At 35.5% G+C, this 27,686-nt stretch overlaps 2 protein-coding genes across 2 annotated transcripts; one reads left to right on the plus strand and one right to left on the minus strand.

The window, feature by feature from the left end:
- The first annotated feature begins 683 nt into the window (after positions 1-683).
- Positions 684-14,886, plus strand: LOC128243773 (uncharacterized). The gene is made up of 4 exons (XM_052961707.1): positions 684-1,104; positions 12,281-12,462; positions 13,406-13,522; positions 14,689-14,886. The coding sequence occupies exons 1-4, from the start codon at positions 1,008-1,010 to the stop codon at positions 14,746-14,748; spliced, it is 456 nt and encodes a 151-aa protein (XP_052817667.1). The 5' UTR covers positions 684-1,007; the 3' UTR covers positions 14,749-14,886.
- Positions 14,887-17,271: 2,385 nt separating this feature from the next.
- On the minus strand, positions 17,272-25,247 carry LOC128243718 (linear gramicidin synthase subunit D-like). Its single transcript, XM_052961639.1, has 4 exons — positions 25,109-25,247; positions 22,904-23,141; positions 22,236-22,443; positions 17,272-21,930 (listed from the first exon to the last, which is right to left on the minus strand). Exons 2-4 carry the CDS (start codon positions 23,003-23,005, stop codon positions 17,579-17,581), a joined length of 4,662 nt encoding a protein of 1,553 aa, XP_052817599.1. The 5' UTR covers positions 23,006-23,141; positions 25,109-25,247; the 3' UTR covers positions 17,272-17,578.
- Between the last annotated feature and the right edge of the window lie 2,439 nt (positions 25,248-27,686).

A 27,686-nucleotide genomic window follows, 5' to 3' on the forward strand; every position in this document is an offset into this window, starting at 1 on the left:
AAGTTAGAAAACTGACAACAAAACATCAAGCAAGCAAGGATTAGTTCTGAAACATAAAGATAATTTTTATTTTTTAAACTGCACCCTCACAGATATACCATTTTTAGAACTTTTTTTATTTGTTATCTTGGAAAGAGCATTTTTTTGCGTAAATATCTGCAAACCAATGAAATAAGATTGATGACAAAAGATCACACCGTATATTTGCATATTTTCGTTTGAAAATTAATGTTTTATGGCTTAAACCGTTACTAACGGTTCAAGGAAATCGCATAAAACATCAATTTTTGAACTTATATTACAATCTGCGATCTAATTTTTTGACAGCTGTCTTATATCACTGGTTTCCATGGATTTTTGCAAACAATGGCTCGTTCCAAAACAAAAATTAAAAAATTGTCAAAACGTTCGATCTGAGAGTGCAGCTTTAAGCCCTTTGTTGAATCGCGTTAAGAACGCTTTTCAAAGTCGTGGACTTCAAAGACAATATTTGAGCATATATAAATATTTGTTGAAGCGTTCAAGCCGTCAGTATCTTAGTTTAGATACTCCGAATGATTTTCAATACTTTATTTCGCCATACAAAGAAAGTACATTTTACAAAAACATGAGCGAGTCCCTTTATCTAAATGATATGAGGTCAAAATGATAATCCATTATACGGGTGATAAGAAAAAGGCAAATATGTACATTTATACTTAAAGTCTTCGAGGATTATATACGACCTGCCTACACTTATAACCGTGAACATAGTCCATTTTAATAAGACTTTTTTTACACCATATATTAAACAGATGTTTTCTCGAGGATCAAAGTACAAGGAAGTATGTCAGTTTCAATGTGATTTTTTGTTCCAGATTTTGAACTTTTTCACAAACGATGTGTAAGTAAAGTAATACTCCACGTATAAAGATTTGTTTTGAAAGAGAATACAGACTAAGGCATTCTGTGATATCAGAAAAATACGCAACTTTATCAAGGATAAGCTAAAATCGTCCAAAGGAAAAATGGATTCGAATAGCATGGAGGAGTTTGAAAAGAATTTCTGTGGGAAATGGAAAATGGAGAGCGAGGAAAATGTAGTGGAATTATGCGATCATATGAGTAAGTCCATTTTGATTCTGTGTCAAAGTATACCACAGGTTACAGAAGATGCAGAACATATTTCTTTAAATGTAGTAGATTCGGCGAATAACGCATGTTATTTTTTCGAAATACTCGAATATTTCATCCTTTAAGAATTCAATATTATTATTTGGTATAAAAATAACACTGTTGATGAAAACAGTGTGCTTTTCATTGAAGTTCTTAAGTATATAAAATTAACGAAACGTTTATTTTGATATCACCCTCAGTCACGATAAAAATGGTCTGGGATGTTCTTATATTGTATTATTTTTTTCTCTTGGTGGCAACCAATTCTCTTTTTCCCTAAAGAAAATAACATTTTATCCTTTTCTACTCTTACGTTTATTCATAGATTTAAACGACATTCATACATTGACGTTGTATTGACGCCTGGGAAGGGCTAAAACTAATGTTGTAATAACTTGTTGCCCAACCAATTTGTTGTTTTTGTTTGATTTGATTGTATGTGTATGTGTAAATTGTATGTAGCGTATACTTATACTGTTTACAAAAAGAGCAATAATATATGAGTAAACTAAACCACAGGTAATAAGAGTCAGTGCGGCGTCTGAACTGATTATATGTAATTTGGAGGCTTTACATGTACATTGATAATAACAACGATAATAATTCATGAGGGTGAATCCATCCGAAGTTCGCAGTATTCAGAGGCTTTTTAAGGCGTACTGGTACACTAGCACCGGATTTTCAAACTAGAGTTTTTTGTTGTTGTTTTTTAAATAAAAAATAATCTTATACTTGATTCCGAACTAAAAATTAAAATGCCAGAAATGTGAAAAATATATTTGTTTTCATCTTTGTACTGTCTATATTTCCCAAGTGCATATTTATGAATTTTTTTTTTTTTAATAATTTTTAATATTTCTGGCATTTTAATTTTTAGTTCGGAATTAAGTATAAGATTTTTAGTTTGGAATTATAAGTTATTTTTTTTATTTAAAAAATCCGGTGCCAGTATACTGGTACTCGGGATTCAAGTTGATGATAGCGGTATAAGCTGAAATCCAAAACGAAGTATTATTCGGTCGCAGCCCCTCAAAAATTATAATAATTTGTAACGCAGGATTAGGGTAGAAAATCAAGGAGTATTAAGTAGGCAAGAGGGAGGGTGTGTGTGAAAAGAGGGTTACGCCTCATTTATATCTTCCAAAATACATACAATACTCATTTGATACCAAGGATTGAGTCTTATACTTGTGGAATATAAATAACTGATTATGATATATTAAAATATTTAGATAATAACCTACATGTTCACCCAATGAAATTGCAGAAACTTATGGAAAATAATTTAATAATGGGCTTTATCATTTATAATTCAACGCGGGTGTTTAAAGGTCCGTCTATACTGGCACTCATCCGATACCGTGTCAGATTTTGCGTCGGTAATGTGTAGATCAATATTAAAGATTGTATTATAACTCGTGCCGCGCGCAAAACGTTCGGCGTGCCATACGAGTTCAAGGCGCCCGGCGACCCACCAATGTACCATAACATGGTAAGTATTGGCTTTCAGTATTATTCAAACATGGGCTCGTTCAAGATCGGTAACGTGATACGACGTGTTCATTAAGTTTGGATCACCTGGGGTTGGAAACTAGCACAGTTTCAGATTTAAAGAATGATTGAAGAAGGATTGAAATAATCATTTTGCTGACTGTATATAGCTTATAGATATGATCAAGAAGACCTCGGCCTCAATTTCTCGAAACTTCTTAAGCTTATCAGACTTAAGTAGCTTATTTCAATCAGCCAAACTACATACTTAAATTGAATTTTGATAAATGAAAAATGGTTTATTGTGATAATCATAAAGATAATTTCTATCTTAAGTATAAACATTCTTAAGAAGTAAATATTTCGCGAAATATTGAGAAGCAAAATAGTGAGCTTAGCTTAATCCTGTTATAAAGGTCTTATGAAGTTTCGAGAAATTGGGGAGGATTGAGCATACTTATATCCATGAATTTTCAAAACTTAGTTTACGCTTAAAATGTGCACGTGCAGTGATGATGATAGAAATGAAGGGATCGATATGTAGTGATGAATAAATAAACAAAATGTATAAAACAACAAATAAGTACAGGCATATGTATTGTAAAATGATCTTATGCAGACCACGTGCACATTCAAAGATTGAGTCATGTTTCATGACGTAATTAGTCAGCTGACCGGCGAGAAAAAGCGAGACTTCGAGATCGAGGTCAGGAACGAAGGCGGGAAACTTGTAATGGTGAGATATGATAAGGAAATATTCTCCAACAATAAAACACATAGCCAGTACCTAACTTGGTAATGTCTATGCAATAAATTGCTGCTGATATTTAGTATAATACAAATTCAAATTGTATTTATGATTATATCACAAAAATCAAGAGAGTTAATTATTCTCTAACATTTAATCACAGAATCGGTCATTACGTATAAATCAACGAGTAATTATTTACAATAAATTAAACTGTTGATATATTACATCATAAGGATAAAGGAACAGGAGCAACATTGTTAGTTTTTTTTCTTTCCACTAAGATGAAAACAGTTGCTATGCGAATACGGCACGCTACTCTTGCGATATTTTTTTTTAATTAAAACAAAGGTTTGGATATCTATATTCAGACAGAGTGGCAGAAAGGAGATCCTAGCGTAAAGGCAAAGCGGGTGTACATTAGATTTTAATTTGAGGTTATTTAAAGCTGCACTCTCAGGGATGGACCGTTTTGACAACTTTTTTGTTTTTTTCCTATTGGAATTCAGCCAATTTTTGCGAACATATCTGAGAACCAGTGATATTAGACTGCTGACAAAGAATTAGATCGCAGTTTTTCGTAATTACGTTTATGCTTTTTGCCGAAAAACTCATTTTTCTTAAAGCGTTAATAACACTTTTAGCCACAAAGCTTTCGAAAGTAAATATTAAAAACTGCGACCTGATATCTTGTCACCGTTCTTGTATCACTGGTTTTGAGCTATTATCCAAAGATTGGTTCATTACAAGACAAAACACCAAAAAGTTGTCAATACGGTCAATCTGTGGGTGCAGCTTTAACACCATCGCTGATCGATTGTCATCTGCAGTGAACATTGAGATCGTGTTTTGAGAAGTGCGCTAAACGTGGACGAATATCAGATAGATCATCTTATATAAAATGTTAGAATTGATGTTTTTATTGGCAATGTAAAACATACCCCATTTCGACCACCAATCGTTTTAATAAATAAGACTATAGTGTTTTTTAAATACTTATATTTAACGAAACTGCTATGATAATGAATGTGCCATCGCTGTCAATGGGCAAGTTCTATCGTATACTGAACTTCAATTCAGACAAAATCATGCTCAGGCCATACAGGTCTTATATCCCTCGCCGACCATACATTTGTAGCTCGACTGCTCGAATATAAGGAGAGCTATACTACTAACCATAGCGTCGGCGTCGGCATCACACCTTGGTGAAGGTTTTGCATTTAAGCACCTTTAAGTAATTATGTCAGCAAAAACTGTATGTAATTCATTGGAATTTAACGCAAGTGTTCCCAACCATCCAACATACTTATTTTCTCAAGGGACATAACTCTATCTTGAATATAATGCAAATTGTGGCCCTTTATTATCCAACTAAGAAATTATGCTTAAGGTGTTTCATGTTTCCACATTTAAGTAGGTAGCTCAGCAACTATGTGATGTATTTCCATGAGTCTTTATACAACGGCATTCCAAGCTACTTTGTTATTTAAATTGGCTAAGCCTAAGGCCATCATTTTTTTATTATCTGATTTACAAGATTTTTTTCAAAAATGTTGAGTCGAGGGGGCGAAATAAAAATAAAAATAAAAGCTGAAAAAGTGAGCAGTAGTACAAAAAAATAAAAATAAAAGTACCGAGAGGGAGCATAAATTTTATTTTCATTTATATCATTTTAAGCCCAAAATGCCTGTTTATAGAGCTATATATCATGTATATGCATGTTTTGTGTCCATAATAACCACAGAAATGTATAATAAAACACTATTTTACTTCACAACACAAATTTGCTCAATATATGCTTTATTTTCAAGTCTTGTAGATTGAAGCCAGATTAAGATTTGGAATGGATTAACAATTGAATTGTACAAAATAAATTGAATGAAGAAACATGTTTTGGCTTATTGTAACATGAACTTGTAAAACAAGAATGACATTTCAGATGAAATACTCGCTAACATCAAGTTAAACAGCAGTCAAACAAATATTGCAAACTATTTGATTTTACTTAGGTTGTAATGCACTATTACCAATAGTGAATGGTAAACTTTCTCTTATTCATAACAACTCAAAATTAATGTTCTATGTAGCAGTTCAAGGTGACATAAAACATCAGCTATTTCAGATACAGTAAAACCTCCCTTAAAGACCACTTCAATAATAAGACCACCTCAAAATTAAGAACACAATGTTCAAGTCCATTTTCCAAATTTTGCTCTTTCATTTAAGGTCGTTATTTAGGCCACCTCAATAATAAGATCAGTTGTAAAGGATCCCCAGGGTGGTCGCAAAGTGAGGTATACTGTATATTGTAAGTATTGTAGCAGTATAACTACAGACTTTGTGAAATAACTGAACATAATGACATCAAGTTCTCACAAAGTGGTCTACAATATCAACAAACAGATTGGTCATAAATGTTGACCACACATTCAATACATGCACAGTAAAGTATTTGACTTCACTTCAGATATGTTAGTGTACAAAGAATGAAACAGAAAACTGTACACTGAGAAAGTTTGACAGCATTTAGGTAAAAAGCTGCTGAATAAGAGACAAAAAGGTCTGCATTATCTGAAGTGCATTGTTAAGTACTTGTCATACTTACTGAGTCATAAGAACATTTTAATAGACTGTCTAGATGGTAAACGGTTTTTAAACCTATTGAAACAAATATTGACGTCCAGATTTCAGCACTGTTGGCACAATTCATATACAAGTCCACCTTCCACAGTCTAATCTCTTATTACATGTTATAGAACTTACTACATGTGCTTGCAAAATAAAAATCTTCACAAACAAACTAGTGTTTGTTAATATTTTAACTCAGACAAGCTAAAATGATGTTAGAAAATTATGTAGTCATAACAAGTAATGTACCAAAGCCTTACTATTGGTATTTTGACTAGAATAAACATTGTAACATATACATTTTGTCATTTTTTCAACATATTAACAAGATTCCCTTTGTATACTGAGGATATAACATTAAATGCTATCAGCAAAAATAATATATTCTCATTTTATATATACATGCATGCATATATATATATATATTTATTTATTGTGCTAATGGCCACCGGCCTATACACAAACATATGTACATATACAAAGAATCATGGTCAGTGTTTATACTAATATACATACATTGTACAACAAAAGCTTTTCACAAAAGAAGTTTGTAAAAACAATATTCATATGACACATGACTAAACATTATCAAATTCTAATATGGCAATTACCGTACATGTACCATAAGTTTACATTACTGTTGCATTGTCATATTCAAACCTTCGTTCTAAGTATTTGTCAGATTACTATATCACACATCCAACATACAAAAATTTAATTATTTGATGTCTTGTACAAATATTGTTACTATGAGAGGATTAGCTATTCACTCAATATAATGGGATTAATTCTGTTAAAACGGTAAAGAATAGCTAATTTAGGTTATGTGGACAAATAAAAATGAGTCTATGTCACCACAGTGAGCACGACAGATTCTGCTCTAGCTTGACAAATACTTGGTTCGATTACGTGCCTGGAAATAATTTTTAAAATATACAATAATACATTATAGATCAATATAATAATTATAATCAGTTACATTTACATGAAAATGACATGGCAATCAGTAGACCCATGCTCAATTCCCGGTAGCGCCATTGACCGATTTTTTTGCGGTCTTCAAAAAATGACTTTTCCAAAAACATTCAATCATTGTTAAGTTGGAAAATCTTTCAGTTGAGAAGAAACCTAAACATTCTGTGGTTGCTTCAATACTGTATGAATTGTGGATTGGTTTTGTTAGAAATGTAATGCAATGCCATGCATCCCATTGATCAGTTGTTTCAATTACTCGTGATACCAAGCTCCAAAGTCACCAAGTGAAATGTACCAAAAAGAAGAGACAATATGTTAACAAACGTCTCTAGACTGCCTGCATGGTGCACTTAACTGTACAGTGCAGATGATGTAAATTTATTATTGTAACTGCGCCACCATCTTTTGCTTGTGGTCTAGACAGCATTAATTGCACGTGACCCAAAAAGTGGGAAAGTAATGATGTCATCACAGTTAGTGTGTAAATCCAAATCACAAGTCAAAATCTGTCATGAAGTTGGATAAACATGTAAATAGAAACAGTTTTACATCAAATGGCTCCATCATCTTCTTTGATATGTTTTTTTTAATTAAAAATGAATCCATTCAAATGTCCGTAAACTCGTCATTTTAAATAATGTTATTCATAGCCCATCGGTATTCAGGGTCATCAGTACCGTATATTCATCTCACTCTCAGCCTAACTCGCATTAATTTGGGGAAATATTAACTTGTAGTCGTTGCATCATTGTTAATCCCGATAATAAATTGCGTTTTGTAAAAAGTTTCAACTGGAATATTTCTCTAAATGAAAAGGCGTGTATTTTTTAAATTCAATTACCCGAAATCATTCAGAACCCAAAACGGCGTGTTTAAATCCGTGTCCGCATCATCCCCGGCCACACGCTCGATATGGACGTCTTTGTCTACTAAATAAGCAGATGCGAACTCCGACAACGATTGGTTAAGGTTGATGGCCTGGATTGTCGATGTTTCTCTTTTGTTGAGGATTGTTTTCACTTTAAAATAACAAGTAGCTGACGATGCCGCCATTGCAGACGATATTCAGAGTCACTCCCTTGATGGTTATACTAAAACACGGCATCGATGCTCGAAATGCGGATATGTTTTGCGAATTCGTTAAAACTAGTCGAAGAATGCATTTTTTCTTTCTTTTGAAGCACAGTTGATAGACGAAAAACTTAACGTGTAATTGGCAGACAATCAAGTTAGAATTTTTGCAACATTATGCACAGGGCCTATGTTTAGCACAGAGCGTCGTGGAATAGACGAGTTCAGGCTCCGGGCTTTACCACATCCTCACCGCAATCGAATCTCCTCGGCCAACAAGCTGCAATGTTATCTGTGTAACGGAGTCGTTCGGAAATTTCCGAGGGTTGTCGACAATGACGTCGCCGTAGCAGCTCGGCGATCACAAAGCTGTAGAGAATGTCGATGGATAGCCGAATGTCAGCTTCCAATCACCAGTGAAACCTGTGATATAGGTTTGATACTCGGAAATGAAGTCTGCGAGTTGTTTTTAATGATCATGTAAAGCTAATTTAATTTTTCCAAGAAGTTATTTTATTTTATTTGCTCCCAATTTTTCGGGTCGGCGGGCAAAGTAAAAATAAAACGGTTGATGATCTCTTTTATTTTTATTTCATTCTAGCAAAAACTTGGGTCGGCGGGTTTGTAAATCAGATTATTAAAAAATGATGGCCTAACTGATGCAAATAAAGGCCTTTCATTATTCGACCAAGAAAGTTTGGTTAAGGTTTTTATGTTACCACATTTTTAAAGTCAACATCTCAGCAAATACAAAAAGTATTTCATAGACTATCACATTCTCACAAATATTTCGAAGGAGGTCTAGACTGTCTATGCGGCCATGAAGTTGAGATTTTTTAACATTTGACAATAACCTATATGTACGTTTTTACCCAAATTCCAGAGCAAGTTTCACTGAAAGTTGAGAGAACATGATTATGTGATCTAGAGTGTTGGGATTTGTTGCTATAAATGAACACAACTAACGTAGCATTATTCTACAATAGTGGCTTTCAATTGAATAATTTCTTGCTCGTGTATGTATTCGTGAACTACGGACGAACGAACCCAACACAAACATTGCAATCATGTTTTGAAATAATATGATGTCGGCCTTTCAGAATATACACAGCATTGATGATTTTTTTTAAAGGTTCGCTATATATAAATATACACGCGTTGCATTTACTTACTTTTTATAATAATCATGAAATAGTACGTGTGTGTCGCCACAATTCATGTCGTTCGTAACGTCTGTATTGATGAAGCCTCAATTATTTTAGTAATATGTTCATTCGCATCATTGAAAGATGCATCTCAACCGATTTTGCAGCTGGTGAGGAACCGAGGTGAATTGATAAGAATAGATAATTACGCAGAAAATGGATATGTGTTGAGTAAAAGGCCCTGCCTTATTTTACCTACAGCAAAAAGTCAAAATGTCCAGCGCAAATATTGGATTTCATATACATTTGTGAAATGAAATCAATGTTCATATATCCTAGTTCATTTAGCTTGATCAGTTACTGTTTTGAAACTAGCTAGCTTGTATTAAAAAATTCAACAATTTACGTCCCCAGTTCTTAAATAATGCCGAACACTTGTCGGTTACAGTTTTGGGCCAATCAAAATATCTTTTAGTCTCGATTTTTATTGCCTTCGAACAAAATTGTTAAAAGTAAAATAAGGCTTGACGCGCGTTAAGAGCCTTTCAACGTTTTCAGCGCTTTGATTTTAATCGACGTCAGGATCGAAGAAAATGTAGTTATAATGTATTGTGCCATGATCAATAATATGTGAATAGGGTATCGGATCACATTTTGAACTTTTGACCGCGCGACATTTTCAACAGAATTACTACGCAAATAAACGTCAAACTAATCGAATCTCCCCGATCATGTGCACTAGCGGATTTAGACGGGGGCGCTTCCGGCGCGCGCCACCTTTATAATTGTAAAGGTTTACTTAATATCCGAGGAAAACTTGAATGCAACATTTCAGACTAAAATGTCTCAATATTTCTTTCAAGCCCCAGTTAACCCATTAAACCACGTATTGATCGTATTCTTTGGGAAGCGAGCGCACGCTCATTGTTGTACTTCCAAAGTTCTCCCCCTCTTACGCATAATTCTGAATCCGCCCGTGCGCGTGCGAGAACACAGACCTTTTAAGCATATACTGTATACATTAAACTAATTGAATCTCCTCAGAGTTGAGAAAGATATTGTGCGAGTACACATCTCAGCCATATATTCCTCTAATAACCAAAAATGGATTCTAAAAGCATGGATGAGTTTGAAAAGAATTTCTGTGGGAAATGGAAAATTGAGAGCGAGGAAAATGTAGTGGAATTATGCGACCACATGAGTACGCATAGTTTTCTTTTAATTATACCTTAGTGCACGAAATATATACATGTGTTAGATAATTGTTTGTTTCAGTGTAAAACTTCAATATGTTTCTACGAGTGAGCACCAAAGGCTGAATTTCACAAGTGGTTACGACACTGGTGAAATATTTATCTTTGGTGACGATGAAGTGAAATATATCGCAATATTAAACACTCACATTTTTCTGTTATTATTTACCCAAATAGGATATAAAATGACATTGAATTGTCGTTCTAAGGGTGTATGCCTCGTGCATACATTCTTAAGAACCGCAAATCAAAATCAGGTATCGTCAGATCTTCTTTTTGAAGTGAAATGTTAAAATAATTAATGCGCCAGGATTACAAAATAGGATGTATGGCGTTATACGGTTCAAAATAGTGCGAATTAAAAGACCACTTTATTTAAATACGTTAATAAGATAACAACGTTAATGTAAATTTGAAAGCAAACCGAAGAGTCTTCAATAAAGTTTGGTGAGGAACCAAGGGGAATAGATACTTAATATAGATAATTACTCAGAAAATGGAAAAGCGCTGACTAAAATATCATGCCTTACTTTACCTAGAAAGTAAAAAAAAAATGTTATCAGCCAATATCGGGTTTCATTGAATGAACTTTACCTTAGAAATACGCGTGCAATGGAAGCAATGTTTATATATTATCCTATTATATATACATGGCCACTAATCGCCAGCTCCACCATTTATCGGTTGTGCAAAGAAAATGAGCTGTCGACACGTCGTGCAGATGTGCCTCTGTAAAAATACATAGCTAAATGCTTTATATCGTGCAATTTTCATTAAATGTACCTATAAGGACATTTAAAAGGCAACAGTCTACCTAAGTATTTGAACTCCATATGTATTCTAAAACAGAAGACTTATATTTGTATTTAAATAAAATCTATATTGACTTAAAGAGAGCTATTGAACTTGTGTATCATAAAGTAACAAAATGTGGTTACTCCTTCAAAACTGAAGAACGTTTTTAAGCTTATTTCTTCTTTACACGTGTCTGAACAGAAACATGTAGTTAATTTTGAAAGTATAAGGTGCGGAAGGCATTTTTTATTATTCGAGTTATCATAACCTAGCAAACTGCTAATGTTATACCGCTTGTTGTATGTTTGAAACAAATAAATCATGCGTGTAAACCTTTAAAAGTGCCGTCGACAATAGAATATAAAGATTATGTTTGGCTCTCTTTCATTGGCACATAGGTTTTGAGCATTCGGATCTCCTCGGCAATTCGTTTTCATTTTAAACAATCTCGGGTATATGCCGGTGAATCAGTAGAAATAGATCGTAGAAAATTGAATTGTTTTATTAATTAAATTTAGTGTTTTATCTTGTATTTAAAGATTCAAGGTTTAATCGATTGCTAGTGAAGTGTATTATTGCAAACATTATTAATTTCCCAGGAGTTAAGTCATTAAATTTAACTGCTAAATTGAAATTACTACGCGATCTACTTGCAGTGTAGTTAAAGTGTACCGATTTCTCACATAATAAACCGTCCATATGCATTCGAGGTTGTTTTCGATACAAAAAAATGGCCGAGGAGCTCCGAATGAGATTTTGAGCTAAATTGTGCAATCGTGACTTATCAAAAGAAGAAGCATTCTAGCAGCCATTTTCTACCAATCTTTATGAAATTAGGTCAGAAACCCATGTATAATTTATGTTTTTTAATTCAAGATGGATTATGGGTCATGTTCGGTCAAAAGCAAGGTCACTGGGTCAAATATTCGGTTGCTAGGAACATTGTACTCTCTTAACAAATGTTTATTATATCAATACAGTCTAGGTGAAGTGTAAGAATGAACTCAATATAAATTCAGAGCTGTGCGAGGAGGACCGGAAGATGATGACAAGCGTCCAGCCAGCCTTGATCTTGGAGCGGAAAGGAGACGCGATCGAACAAACGTACAAGGACGATAACTTCACTTTCTCGCAAGTTGTCACGTTTGGCGTGCCATACGAGTCCAAGGCACCTGGCGACTCACCAATGTACCATAACATCGTAAGTATTGGCTTTCAGTTTTATTCAAAGGATGTGCTGGTTCAAGATCGGGAACCATTATGTGGCGACAGAACCGTCTAGGGTCAGAAACTAACACAGTTTCACATCTAAAGAATGATTGAAATTATGACGATATACAATTTTAATCAAATCATTTCATATTGTTAGCTTTATATATGATAAGAATATCTCAACAATTTAGAATAATTACAATGATGCTAAATCGAATTTAGAAAATAACCTTTATATCCAGTCAATCGCTTCCACTCTTTATAATCCTTAAAGTGACACTCGTATTTAAAATCAATACTTACACATGTACAACAAACTAAAATTTTGAGTGATAATCCTTTAAATTCTTACTAAATAATGCATTTGTGGAAAATATTAATTACTGATAAAAAGATTGTAACCGTGAATTTAATAGCTAAAAACGCAAAAATATTAAATGATTGGTGAGTGATAAAATATTTACATTGATCTACTATCGTTTCATACGGTAAAAATACCGTGTTTTCTGCAATTTTCTTCCAAATTTAACTAGGTATTCTACGTTAGCACCATTGTTTACGACATTTATTCATCCTTTTTGATATATTAAAACAATTTAATTAATTTTAGTAAATTTTATTGGGAGTAAGATTTTACCTTATGTGTTATAACTACTACTAAGACCGACCTCTATAATAACCTACATAGTGAAACAAAATAATGCTTTCAATCCAAGTCCGTGCATTTGTGTGTACAAGTTGATCATGTGACTAATAAATCACTCCATTACTGTATATCCATGTACTTGCAAAGGTACATTCGCGATTGATGTTCTCATACATGAAGACAGAGTCTTGCGAGGATCAGTCTGTTGTGGTTAACTTAATGCAAATATAAATTATTCTGCTACAAATAAGTTTCACAATCTGCATTGCACAATGTTCTTATTCAGACCACGTGTACATTCAAAGATGGAGTCATGCACAATGACGTAGTTAGTCAGCTGACCGGCGAGAAAAAACGAGACTTCGAGGTCGATGTCAAGATCGAAGGCGGGAAACTTGTAACGGTGAGATATGATAATGAATTATCCTCTAGCAATCAAACACAGACTCAGTTGTTATTATATCTTCCAGTTATGCCTATGTAATAAATTGCATTGCTTACATATTGCAGCAAGCGCAACACAAGCGGGTCCCAACGCTTCCTTTTTTCAGACAATCAAGGAGCATAACTCGACAAATATTGAAGTAGTTATGGTCCTTGTTACACATATGCGTAGTGTCACCGGTAAAATGCGTACGGGTTTTAAGCATGAATAAAATTGACTGGTTTTACATGCCGACGCCGATGCCATCAAGCTGGATATCGTAATTCTATGACTGATATACTAAACAATAAGCATTAATTTCAAAGAGGTTAAATGAAAAAGTTCTTAATTTCGGCAAAACCTTAAAACGACAAATATCCAAACTATCCGTCTTCTAGAAATCAAGACTACGTCAGGTTTGCACGGAGCCAATAAGGCGAAAGAGATCGCCGATACAATATAAGTTGACAATGCGGAATCTGTTCAGGCATTATGGTGCAGAAGAAAGAGTAATACCTGTTCAAGCAGTATGTTGCAGAAGAAAGAGTTATGTCTGTTCAAGCATTATGGTGCAGAAGAAAGAGTTATGTCTGTTCAAGCAGTATGTTGCAGAAGAAAGAGTAATACCTGTTCAAGCATTATGGTGCAGAAGAAAGAGTTATGTCTGTTCAAGCATTATGGTGCAGAAGAAAGAGTAATACCTGTTCAAGCAGTATGTTGCAGAAGAAAGAGTTATGTCTGTTCAAGCATTATGGTGCAGAAGAAAGAGTTATGTCTGTTCAAGCATTATAGTGCAGAAGAAAGAGTAATAACTGTTCAAACATTATGGTGCAGAAGAAAGAGTTATGTCTGTTCAAGCATTATGGTGCAGAAGAAATAGTGATATATGCTCAAGCATTATGGCGAAGAAGAAAGAGTTATGTCTGTTTAAGCATTGTGGTGCAGAAGAAAGAGTTATGTCTGTTCAAGCATTATGGTGCAGAAGAAAGAATAATATATGCTCAATCGTTGTGGTGAAGCAGAGGGAGTAATATAGGTTGTATTGAAAATGAAATGGTCTACTATTTGTGATTGTTTCAACATTGCCTGTCTTCTCAGCTTCTCTGTGACGTAGAAGTATAAATATTTTGAATATCTATTTCCAGACAGATTGGCAGAAAGGAGACCCCAGCGTTAAGGCAAAGCGGGTGTACGTTAAATTCTAATGTCAGGCCTAGCAGTTCTTTAAAACCATCGCTGATCGATGCAATCTGCAGTGAACAGTGTGTTCGTGTCTTGAGCACTCCACTTAACGTAGACGGATTTCAGCTGGATCATCTTAAATAAATCCTAATTTAAAAGTTTCACGATTTTTGTTTTAATTGGTAACGTAAAACATACCTCTTTTGACCACCAACCGTCTATATATAAACATTATCAGTTTTAAAATATTAAATATTTTATCACACGCTTAGCTTTGCGAATTGGTCAGTATATTTGTTTATATAAACCACCCAAAATTTACTGATTGGATTAGGCCTCTTCAACACTGAACCTATCAACCTTCTTGTCGGTTAGCGAAAGCTTAAAAGAGTCCACAAAAAGGAAAAAAAATGTTTAAATGTATATGCACTTAACTTGAAAAACATTTGTATAAACATTTGTATGTTGACAGCTGTAAAGATCTCGTCTCGCAAATCAGATGTTCCGGGATCGAATCCCGCTGCCGACTTTAAAACTTTTTTGTAGTTTTTTGTCATTTTTTTGTCATTTTTGCATTTATCTTATTTTCAACTTCACTTAGGTTAGTAAATTAATTTTAGCCATACTGTCGGCTGTGGTCAGTATATTTTTTTTTATTATATACCCATCATAAATCCACACGCAATACATATCGCAAAATACGGTAGTCCGTATTCCACTCCAGTGCAATACGGCCATATTCCACTCTTGTGACGTCACTTCATAACAAGTATCGTTGCGCGATGTTTAAATCACGTCATAAAATAGTGCGTCGCTAAAATGACATATATTATGAAAACATGTGGCTTTTAAGTGATCTAACCAGTAATGTTTATAATAAAGGGTTATTAGTACTGCGTTTTGATCAGGAATGTCGTATTCGACTCTCGTGGATTTTTGCAGATTTGGTTTTACTCGGCTTGCGCCTCGTGAAATCCGAATCTGCAAAAATCCACTCGAGTCGAATACAACGATCGAAACGCAGTACTTATTATAATACACAAATATATAAACAAAATACTTGCTACACTAGGCTTTTTTGAACGCCTCTTATGAATATCCTTGATGATAGCGAAATATGACGACAAAAACTTTGTTCAAAAGTATGTACAATTAACCTGTTAAAGATAAATATTTGAACGATCATAACTTTTGCTAAACGTTTGTCAAATTCAAAGATATTGATTAATTTTGTTCATAGTGTTACGTAACACCTGTTACACATCGATGCATCGAGTGGTCCGTACGATGAGCTTGTAATGCTTATGTTAAAATAAAACTGTTATGTTCCGGTTAAGATCTCGCCAACCAGCAATCCAGATCGACCCATGCTGCCAATCTTAACTATTTTTGTCCTCATGTTTTATTTGTAACGTTCATGTTTGTAAATATTTATCAAACTTTTTGAAAATATCTTATGTTTGATTAATTCGACACCGGATCTTATGGGCATTTTGAAGCAACATAAGTGACACCCTTGCCATAGGTCATGGTCTCTCACATTGTGAAAATACATCATACCAAGATGGGCCATGAGGGCTCCACATGTATAATCGCTTACCCGAGTACAATAAGAAAAATAGAACATTTGTTCAGATGACCTACATTTTTATCGGCCATGACCATTATAGTGGGATTTGACCTAGACAACATTTGAACATTCTGACCAAATTTCATGAAGATTATGTAGAAAATCTCGCATCGAGGGTTTCATAAGATATGTTTGTATTTTGTGTTGCCGTAATGAACTGCATTTACTCATTTATGTCCCATATGTGGCACTTGACCCAAGTAACACAACAGTTTTTGAAACAGTAGTCATCGCTGTTAATACGCCTTTTCAGAAATCGAGTGGCAGTTCAATCATCTGCATACTTGGTCTTGATGCTCTCTCAATCATTCTGTTGAATGCGTATTCAATTCTTTACGAAAAGCTATTCGTTGTTTTACCAGAAATCAATACGCATGTAAATACATGTAGTTATTTCAGGAGATTAAACTTGTGATTTGAATCAAGACATCAAACAAACGCATTTCATTTCCATGTGAATAACTTATGTGATATCGAATGGTCACAGTGACGCTGATGAAACTAATGAGTGTCATCACTGACTGGTATTGATTGAAAGCTCAGCATTTTGAAAGCAAACTGATTATGTTACAATATCCAAATGATTGTTCTACACCTAATTTTGTGCACTGTTTTAATGTGCTAAGACCTTAGGCCTGACAGACGCTGAACGAAAGAGACACAGCGTACTACCACGCATGAATCAACGTATCTATATCCATGAATTTAGTGCCAACGCCTTTGAACTGTCAGCGAAACAGATGTTACATTATATTAACAAGTTATGAGGATCATGTTGACCAGAGGAAATGTAGAAAGACTCATCGTGTAAGTGTAAAAGGTTGAATGATCTCTAGAGATGTAAATTAAGTAAGATTTAAAAGAATAACAATGGCTGGAAATGGTTTGCTCAAAATCAATAAGTTAGAAGTTTTTAGAGAGAATTTATTTGTAATATCTTTGATGATTTATTTATTAAATGATTGTTTTGGGATGCAAACATGTGAGTAATCATTGTTTAAATAAGTGGACGAGGAAGTCCAGAGGAATATTGATACATATATAAACAGTTTGATTTATAAAATACTATTCGGACAACATTTTCAAAACAATTCATGTATGTAGTTCGAATATAAAGTTAAAAACCGCTAGAAAGAATGTTTCAATCATCATCATCATCATCATCATCATCTGGTTGTGGTTGAAGTTACTATTACTTGTAAACACAATTCTATTTCAATTGCCTATTCCAGACCGAAGAATCGTTTGTATAGCGGCAGCAACTCTTTGATTGGTTTTACCAACATCTTTGCTTTCTCTGATATTACTTTTTCCACGTTCGATGTCTCGAAGATTGGCCAATCAGGTGCCCGGTCCCAGTATTTGGAAAGGAAGAATGGTGTTAGTGTGACCAGGTGCTTATTTTCGGAGTCAATTCTTCTTAGTTCATTTCGCCATTCTTCTAGAGGCAATGCTTTGAGCCCCATCCCTTTAAACAGTTCACGGAAAGGAATCGTGTCTTGGTTGAAGAGATGATACATGCGAGGTGGAGGACTAATATCTTCACACTGGCATATCTGAAGAGTGATCTCAATCATTGATCTTGCACAGAAGTCAACCGGAACCAAGTCGTACGGGAAGTCCATATCGGGATAAGAGCCCATCTTATTCATGCCGATCATCGTACTTGCAAACGTATCATTTTTGGGGCCCATGCCGTCTGTGCTCCTTCCAGAAATTCGTGCAGGTCGAAATATGGCACCACCAGGAAGAAAATCTAGCGCTTGCATAACTAGCCTCTCACTTGCCCATTTGCTTTGACCGTAGCCACCTTCGATGCATAATGGATCGTCAAAGAACTCAGATTCGCTCAACAACTGCCTCGAACAGGCGTTTCTGACTTTGTCAGATGGAAACAAGAACACGCTGAGCGACGATGTGGTAAAAAGGTACTTGTGTACGCCAGTTGATGCCAAGCGGATGATCTCCTTCGTGCTAAGAACATTTGTAACCCTGTGACCCTCGTATGGTGTGTTAAAGTTCATCATAGCGGCATTCATGAAAACAACATCGATGTCGGCACATAACGAACGGTAGACGTCTGGTGCAATACCAAGGCTTTCTTGAGAAAGATCGGAAAGAACAACTGCGATTCTTGAAGTATATTCATCTTTCCATAGCTCATATTTTCGCATGTTGTCTATGATTCTGCCAATGCCTCTTGCATCTGTGGATTCTCTTACCATGCAGAAGACATGAAAGTTAGATTGTTCCAATATTTCAGACAGCAGGAACACCCCCAGAAATCCAGTCACTCCGGATAGCAGTATGTTTTCCGGCTGTTTGCCCGCGACCTGTCGTTGTCGAGGAGCTGTGTCAGGTGTTAGTTGCACGGACCGTCGCCTCTCTGGATAAGGAAAGAAGCTGTCTAGTTCTGAGTCATGTACGATTAACTCACGAAGTTCCGATTTTGATTTCATCTCATCCTGTTCGTCCGTTGATTGATTTGCTAGCCTTCTTTTGATAACTTCTGCAAATTCGTCGATGTGATCTGCCATACCCAGGTCTGTAAACGAAATGCATACATTTAGCTCTTCCTCTAGAGCTCGCACCAGCAAAACAAGTTGCAGGGAATTGCCCCCTTGTTCACTAAAGGAACTTTGTCTGTGAAATGAGCACAGTGTCGACTTGTCAAAGTTAAAAACTTTACACCAGTGTTTTGCGACTATCAGCTCAAGTTCATTTAAATTGCTGTTCCCGGTAGTGAAAGTATTCTCGTGAACGCTTTCGTCGTGCTCTAGATCCTTTCTGTTTATTTTTCCATTCACAGTCTTGGGAAGGTCCGAAACTTCTATCTTCTTTATATAGGTTGGTATCATAAAATTTGGTAGTATATTCGCTAGATATTCACGCAGCTCCGATGTGCATATAAGTGTTGGTGCCACGTAAGCCGCTACTGCTAAATCTTTTATAGTTTCACATTTATGGACAACTACAACAGCCATTTCTATCTTCGGGTGCTGTATAAGAACTTGCTCTATTTCATTTAGATCTATTCTGTTTCCTCGAATTTTGACCTGATTGTCTGTACGTCCGACGTATGTGAGATTGCCGTCTTTGTGTTGAAAAGCATGGTCTCCTGTTTTGTAGAGAAGGCACTTCCTATCTGTCAAGGGGTTCTGAACAAATCTCTGTTTTGTTAAATCAGAGGCATGTCCAATATATCCATGGGCAAGTCCTTTTCCTCCAATGTATATCTCTCCAACAACACCGGGAGGTACAGGATGCATGAACTCATCGAAAATGTAGACCTGTGCCCCATCAATAGCTTTTCCGATCGGTAGATCGCAGTTGACGTCATTGCAAACCGTTTCAGGGAGATGCTCATAGCAGGTAGCACAGATAGTGGCCTCTGTAGGCCCATATGCATTGAAGAAACGCACTTCACGATCAGCTGTCCATTTTAAGGCAACGTTTAGTGTGCATGCCTCTCCCGCTGTAATAACCTTGCGTAAAAAGGGAAACTCGTCCGGTGAATATATGTTCAATGCTGACGGGGGCAACGTTATTACAGAAACCTTCATTTTTGTCACCGCAGACACAAAATCGCTTCCAAGACGTTCGTTCTTGCCCAAAACAGCCAACGAAGCGCCAGACAACAAGGCAGTGAACACTTCTGAAACAGAAGCATCAAACCCAATAGATGCAAACTGCCCGATGATATCGCCTGGCAAGAGATCCCAGCATTGAATCTGGGCGCGCGCAAGATTGATAGTGCTAGATTCTTTCACTTCAACGCCTTTTGGACGTCCCGTTGAACCGGATGTGTACATGAGATACAGGACGTCGTTGTTGTTTTCGTTCTTCGTTATTTTATCTACTCCAAAATCTACCATAACGAGAGTGTCTTCTAAAATCTGGTGCTCAAACAGGACTCGCATGCTTGATGCTAATTCATTCAAATAGCACTGCGCATACCACTCTTTTGTCATTATCATCTGACGAACACCAGAGTCTTTAATAGTGAAGACTATTCTGTCCGTGGGAAGATCAACTGGAATGGGCAGAAACGTGAGATGAGCATTTGTCACGGCTAGAAGGGATACTACATAGGCTATTGAATTGGGCATATGTAGGGCAATGACAGGTTTTGTCATTTTTTTGCTTGAACTGTGCATGGCCTTAAGCAGTTTTCGTTTCAGAATGTTAGTTTCACTGGCAAGTTTGCTGTATGTCATCATATTTTCAGTGGACTTTATTGCAATACTTACAGGCGTTAGTTTGCATTGCTTTTCAATAAGTTCCGAAAGATCCTCTGTCATTTCATTTTCTATTTCTCTTCTTGTCGGCAAAGGGTAGAACTTGTTCAAGTCGTTCCTTGTGACCAAAGATACGCACTTCAGCGGATCTTGGGTAGAGGTTTCCAAAGCAGTCAGAAATGATGAAAAATGTTGCAAAACATCTATGACATGACTGGAGTCTTTGGTTGGTCTGTCTTGATAGAGTACCTCTAGTTGCGTCTCATCATTTTCCCCAAAGAAAAGCAACACGTTGCATTCATTGAGAATACTTTGAAGCTCATTGTGTGGAAGATTCCTTCGTTTTGTGTGTGCTAATACGATGTTGTGGTATGGTGTGCGTTTCATGCATTTTAGTTCAGGATACCTGTACACCATGTCCACGAGATAAGTCCCTGCATCTTTATTTTGTTTAATGTCTTCCATACATGTGTCAATAACGTCTGCTACATTTGCATGGTTGTCTATTTCAAACACACATGGTGTAATGTCACTGTATAATCCGCTACATTCAGTGGGGATATCTATTTTGTCTGCAAGCATACCAATATGAACCTTCGAAGTACAATTAACACGAGCGAGAAACGCTACAAAACATGCTTGTGTGAATGAAATATCAATTTTCAGAATGATATTTTTTGCTACAATCTTCGGAAGGTCGATAGTGATTTTCTTTATGCACACTTGAGGTGAAGTGTCAATGGTGCTAGCAAACACGTTCATTTTCTGCCTGTAAAACACTGTTGGCTTATATTTACACATTTGCTTTCTCCAGAATGCTTCTCTCTTCCTTAGCAAAACCATTCTGTCAACTTTAATGTTCAAAACATTACCAAGTCTATTCCCGACGATAAGCCCATACTCAACGAATAAGTTTGATGAAATCGAGGCACCGTGCAAGTCTGCAACGGAGACTTGTATTGGATTTGTTTGTGTTGCTACCACAATTGAATCGCTTACAATGTAAAGTATTTTGCCTGCCTCACCGCTGGCATATTTTGAAGTGTGCTTCCATTTTATAACGTTGGTAACTAAACAGAACTGACCAGATGGAGTTTTAATTTTTGGACTCCCTATAGCGTTTACATGGTGTCCAAACTCGAGAGCCCTTGCTGCATTGAAGATCGTGTCCACATCGTTGTTGAAGTCTAAAACACCAACGACTGGGGGTATAGCATGCAGGTTGCAAGGTTGGTTAACAGGTTCTAAACTTGAAACAGCCCCTTTAGCTTCTTCCTCTGGGGACTGGTCCGCGCTACGCTGATCCAGGATGTCCAGAGTCTTGAGCTGACCGCATTCTGTAGAACAAGGTTGAAAACGTTACATTTTAGTTTCTGACTATTAGTTCCGTAATATGCACAAGTGTCATGTCACTGAACAACATAGATTGTGATGCATTATGAACTACACTAAGTAATGTTAAGCGCATTTAACTCTGTAATTTAAATTCAAATGAAAACCTAATCAACAGTGATGTTTGAGCAGGCACCGATAATTCAATTCAAACTTCGTTCTTTTTAAAAGCACAATTATAACATTAACTATCTGCAAATCTACTCAGTTTTGTTAGCTCATATCTGTAACCATGCATAATTCCTCTTACCAGCCGCCCAGTAAGTGAGCAGATGCTCCTCGTGGTTCGTCACATTAAGGTCGGCGCCTTGGTCCAACAGCAGCCTCCTCTGCATGTCTTGTTCCTCGAGCTCATAGGGGTTCTTATCTAGGAGCATTCCAGCACACTGCGTATCCAGATTGTCTGCACAGTGGTGCAGGGCTGTCTTCTCGGAGAAGTCCTTTGTGCGCACTGATGCCTGGATATATTTTTTCATTGAAATAAGGCATTGCTCTAAGTACCATGCAACTACTAGTAAATGTTCAGAACCATAACTCTATTTAGCTTATTACAGAGTTAGTGTCCTTTGTTACTTTTCTTGTCCGGAGCAACTTGAAAACTACTAGATGAACTTAATTAAACTGCATACAATGGTAAAACACAATGAGAGAAAGTACCATTTCTTTTTTCAACCTTATTACATAGTTATTGCCCTTTGTCGCTTTTCCTTGTTCGGCGAATAACTTGAAAACTACTGGATGGAATGTTATTAAACTTCATACTGTGGTAAAGCACAATGGGAGGAAATGAATTTCAAGTTGGTGTGAAAGTATTTCGGTTTATTGTTACAATGCAAATTAATGTGTTATTTCTTTATACAATCAACACTATTTCGAAACGCCAGATAGGATTAAAGGATATTCATAAATAATTCCTACCCCTTCCTCCAGTAGAGGTTTGACCTGTTCAGCGTTCCCGCTCTTACACGCCACTATCAGTGATATATGACCCTCATCGTCTATCTGACCCTCATCGTCCATCTTGTCCAATATTCGCGGTGGACGGTCTGGGCACCGGCTAATTACCTTCCGTAAGTAGAGCACCTCCGACGTCTCACGCAGGACGTTGAGTATATATATACCATCGCAATCAAGAGATTTTAGGTTCGGCTTGTGTCTGTTGAGCAAAACAGAAAGTGAATGCACAGGCTGGCCACTCTGTGAAAGCTTTGCACATATGCGCTATTGTATAGATCAACCGCAACTAAGTACTGTTGTCAGTCTGGGCTTGTGTCGTAAAAGGTGGAGGGTGAAAGTGGAAACTATGAGCACAGACTGACCATCTTGTAAAGGAGGCAAGTGCAAGTCGAATATAAGGCACAAATGCTTATAAGGCAACAATTGTGTCTAATACGGCGTTTTTTTGTTCTGATTCTTAAACTCAGACTCAAAACGTTGGCTATTTTTGGTCCTTTTGGTCTTTTTGGAGTAATTAAACGCCGTGTAGCGAACGCCACCGTTCGTCTGTTGTTGTATTTTAGTTAAACAAGAGTTATAACGCAACACGTGTACACGGTTCCAGCGGAATGTCCAGAAAATGATTTTTTTTAATTAATTAGGTGAACGTGTTTTGTTAGTGCAATGAAAACGACAATTAATCCAATTACCAGAAAAATATTTATACACTCTTATTCATAATCAACACATACAAAAGTATAACAAAAATAAATTTTGACTGATAAACCTTGAACTACTTACTAAATAATGCACTAATGGAAACTATTGATTTTTGATAACAATATTGTAAGAACCATTGTTTTCGACATTTATTCATCTTTTTTGGAATATTAAAACAATATTATTAATTGTGGTAAATCTTATTTAGGAATAAGAGTGCATCTTTAAGTCAAATCTCAATCTTACTCAATCTCAATTCATTTTGCCACAAAGTATAAAAAAGTACCAGTAGTCAAACTCATAAATGTTTTTTAACCTTTTTAAAAGCGAATATGTTGATCAAAAGTTTTCAACTAGAATTTGTTCTCTTTTTTTCAACAAATTCCATTAGAAAACACGCTTTTAGAAAGAGTAAATACAAAATGTTGAAATATGTCATGCATTTATGTTGAAATATAAGAATTTACGTGATTTAGAAGCCTCGGCTATAATAACACACCTCCACTGTTTTCCATCGGAAATCCGACAAGCTAACTAGATGATATGCCTACACACTATAAATATTGATTAGTATTGTTATATGATTATTAATTGGTATCGTTATATGAACATTAATTATTATCGTTATATGAATATTTATTAGTATCATCATATGTATACTATTTAGTATCGTTATATGAATATTAATTAGTATCGTTATATGAATATTAATTATTATCGTTATATGAATATTTATTAGTATCATCATATGTATACTATTTAGTATCGTTATATGAATATTAATTAGTATCGTTATATGAATATTAATTATTGTCGTTTTATGAATATTAATTAGTATCGTTATATGAATATTAATTAGTGTCGTTTTATGAATATTAATTAGTATCGTTATTGCAATAGACCCTTTAGCTATTATGATAGTACTTAAAATTGTAAGTGAAAAACGACATTTAAGAATTGTCAACAATTGTGAAAACTTGACTGCATCTCTACGTTAATCGTCATGGGCGAACACTATAGATTCATGCAAAGATAATTTTAATGTTAATGCATTATAATGTTTGGTTGTCCGGTTAGCGCAGTGGTAAGCACACTCGCTTCTCACCTAGGCGACCCGGGTTCAATTCCCGGCTTGGGCGCATGTGAGTTTGGTTTGTGGTCACCAAGCCGGACAAGTGGGTTTTCTCCGGGTTCTCCGGTTTCCCCCAAAACACAAGACCACACTCTCGCGTAAAATCGTGCCAACGAGAGTGATTAATATAATGTTGTAATAACTTGTTTCACAATCGTTGTAAAATAAATATGTTTAAACTAAACTAATGTTTTACTCATTTTTCTTTAATGATAAAAAACAACAACAACAACAACAACACATGATCAAACTAAACTAATTCACTCTAGAAAGTATAAAACATATTCAGTTATTTATATCGTCTGGGTAAAAATAACAAATTCCAAAATCTCTACCTGGACGCACCACGAGATTTTACATCCAAATAAAGGAATAGACAATAATAAGATATGTGCAAATATAGAAAGTCATGCCAGATGTAAAAGAAATATCAAATACGTCTTAACGCTGTCCATACACATTTACATAAGCGAACATGCAATAACAATTACTTTTATCTTATTAATATCACACATGTTCGTTTAAAGATTTGTGAAACATATGTTTCTCCCATTATCTTATGCTTTGTAATATGTGTAATGTTCATGTTCTTTTCTTGTAAAATAGACGCTTTGCTTATTATGTATTTCTTTGTCGAATATACTCATGCTGTCTTGTTATCGTGAACTGGGTTCTTTGAAATAAACTTGTAAACTTGTAATCTTGATATGTTTATATGTATGTGTTCAGAAATGAGAAGACTGCCCTAAAAACAACGCAGCACGTTTTTTTCGGTCGAAAATTGCATTTTTACCTTAAGATAAAACATACTTTCCGACATAACGAGGAAATTGCCATAACTCGGTAAAATTGTGACATGTGTTATACATGTTGCTTTGATGCATTGATTAATTTACGTGCATTTGAATTATTGTTATTTTAATAAACGGAAATATTCAACTAGAAAATTGAAACATAACTGCAAAACAGTAGAATGTTCAATATGATAAAAAATAAATGCAAGGGAAATACAAATGCAAATACAGCATCATTAGAAACAAACAGTTCAATATCCCAACGACTATGGTTACTTTAATGGAACAGAGCCCTGTAGCTCGACCATATTTTATATGCGGGCCAGGTTTTGTACGTGGTTTGGGGTAGGGTTTCATGCCCCCCTCGCGATTTTCTTTAATAAAGGATGCGCTGTGATGCGTTATCAAATATTTTCTTAATACCCCCCCCCCCCAAAAAAAAACAAAAAAACAACAACAACAGCAAAAACCAACAACAACAAACAAACAAAAAACAAAACACACACACACACGCACGCACGCACGCACGCACACGCACACGCACACACACGCACACACACACATGCACACGGGGCGCATGGGTTCGCGCACGAAAGAAGAAAAACAGAAAACGCTCAAAAGAAAGACCGGAATATATTCTAATATGAAGCATGAACCCACTTCCACTTCAGTTTTAAAGACATTTTTGAAAAAACATGTGCACGCTCGGGCAAAGAATGTCTACCTGAAGCTTCGCCAGTGCGAGCACTCAACTCACCATTACCCAATCGTAACAACCTGGTCATCTCCGGCAAGCTTCGAGATAACCGATTTGTTCCGATTGATCAATACCATGTTTCAATTCAAATGTAGCACAAGTAACTTTATAAAAAGATGCCTTTGTTATTAATTGGAAACGCTTTTTAGTTAATAGAATAACGACCTTTATCTATAAGGCACGTCAACTAACAATAAATAGTGTCACTCATAAATAACACACCCTTTTATAATCAAATAATTGTGTGAAACATAACACAAGTTTTTCGCTTGAAATGGATATCACACATTAGAAAACGTATTATTATTCTTCGTCCTAAAATACACGTACTGTAATAAACAATTCCTCCTCTTTCACAATGAAAATTAAATTTTAAACTATGTACAAGTGGAAAACTTGAAAACTTTTAATTTCAATTCCGATTAACATTGTTCAGAACTCAAACGACATGTTAAGCCACTATAAGTAGAATAACAACTTTTCCTATATCACGTACACTAACTATATAGAATTTTATGCCTATTATCAATCAAAGCAGTGTTTTTCTTGTGTGTGTTTTTCTTACATTCATTACTAGTTCAACCGGCTTGCGGGCTCCTTTATAACCGTATAAATGTACAATATATTTAATAAGTGTCACTCATTAATTTATATAACACACCCTCATATAGTCAAACAAAAAATAAACATACGTTTCTTCGGAAGAAATAGAGTCAATGGTCTAATACATAGATTTTAATAGCATGAAATTCACCTTTAATTTGTACCGGGATGTTATGTGAATTCCTTGCTTTATATATTGTATAAGTTTTTGTAACACATTTCACTCTTATGAGTATATATAACGGGGATAAAAAGTACTATACATTAAGAGGGAAATATCTGGAGTTCATTCTTTCGAATGACATTTTCAAAAAACCCACAATTAAGCTCAATGTTAATTTTTCAAAACTCGCCATTTTTGTTGTCGCCAAGGGAGATTACTGCGTAGGTGGTTTACAAACATAAAGGATATTGTAATAGTACCGTGTAACCTACATCTATTTTGGGCAGAAATTGGTATCAATCGGAACACCTCGGCCAGGCCGAGGTGTTCCTGATTGTTATGATTGAGTTGGTATTCAAAATCAAAATTTTAAAAATGATAAGCAGGGCTTTTATAATTTAAGGTTTCATTATCAATTAAAGTGTAAAGTTTTACAAAACATACTAAACTTCATATTTTATCATGCAACGTGGAAAATATTAAAAACATTGTTCTGCAATTTATGAACTAGTCCCTTAGTTGGAATATTTCTGAAGTAATATCAAATATAGTCGGCGCCCTTCTGGGCGCCGACTAATAATAATTGTCTGAAACAT

The sequence above is a fragment of the Mya arenaria genome, chromosome 8 (assembly GCF_026914265.1).
Source record: "Mya arenaria isolate MELC-2E11 chromosome 8, ASM2691426v1".
NCBI lineage: Eukaryota > Metazoa > Mollusca > Bivalvia > Myida > Myidae > Mya > Mya arenaria.

Excerpts from the sequence above, each read along its gene's own strand:
- LOC128243718 (XM_052961639.1), bottom strand. The coding sequence starts at position 23,005 with ATGGACGATGAGGGTCAGATAGACGATGAGGGTCATATATCACTGATA. Across the intron at positions 22,444-22,903 it reads AACCTCTACTGGAGGAAGGG|GCATCAGTGCGCACAAAGGA; the intron begins GTAGGAATTATT and ends AAATATATCCAG. Across the intron at positions 21,931-22,235 it reads GCTCACTTACTGGGCGGCTG|AATGCGGTCAGCTCAAGACT; the intron begins GTAAGAGGAATT and ends CTTGTTCTACAG.
- LOC128243773 (XM_052961707.1), top strand. The coding sequence starts at position 1,008 with ATGGATTCGAATAGCATGGAGGAGTTTGAAAAGAATTTCTGTGGGAAA. Across the intron at positions 1,105-12,280 it reads GGAATTATGCGATCATATGA|AGCTGTGCGAGGAGGACCGG; the intron begins GTAAGTCCATTT and ends ATATAAATTCAG. Across the intron at positions 12,463-13,405 it reads CACCAATGTACCATAACATC|ACCACGTGTACATTCAAAGA; the intron begins GTAAGTATTGGC and ends GTTCTTATTCAG.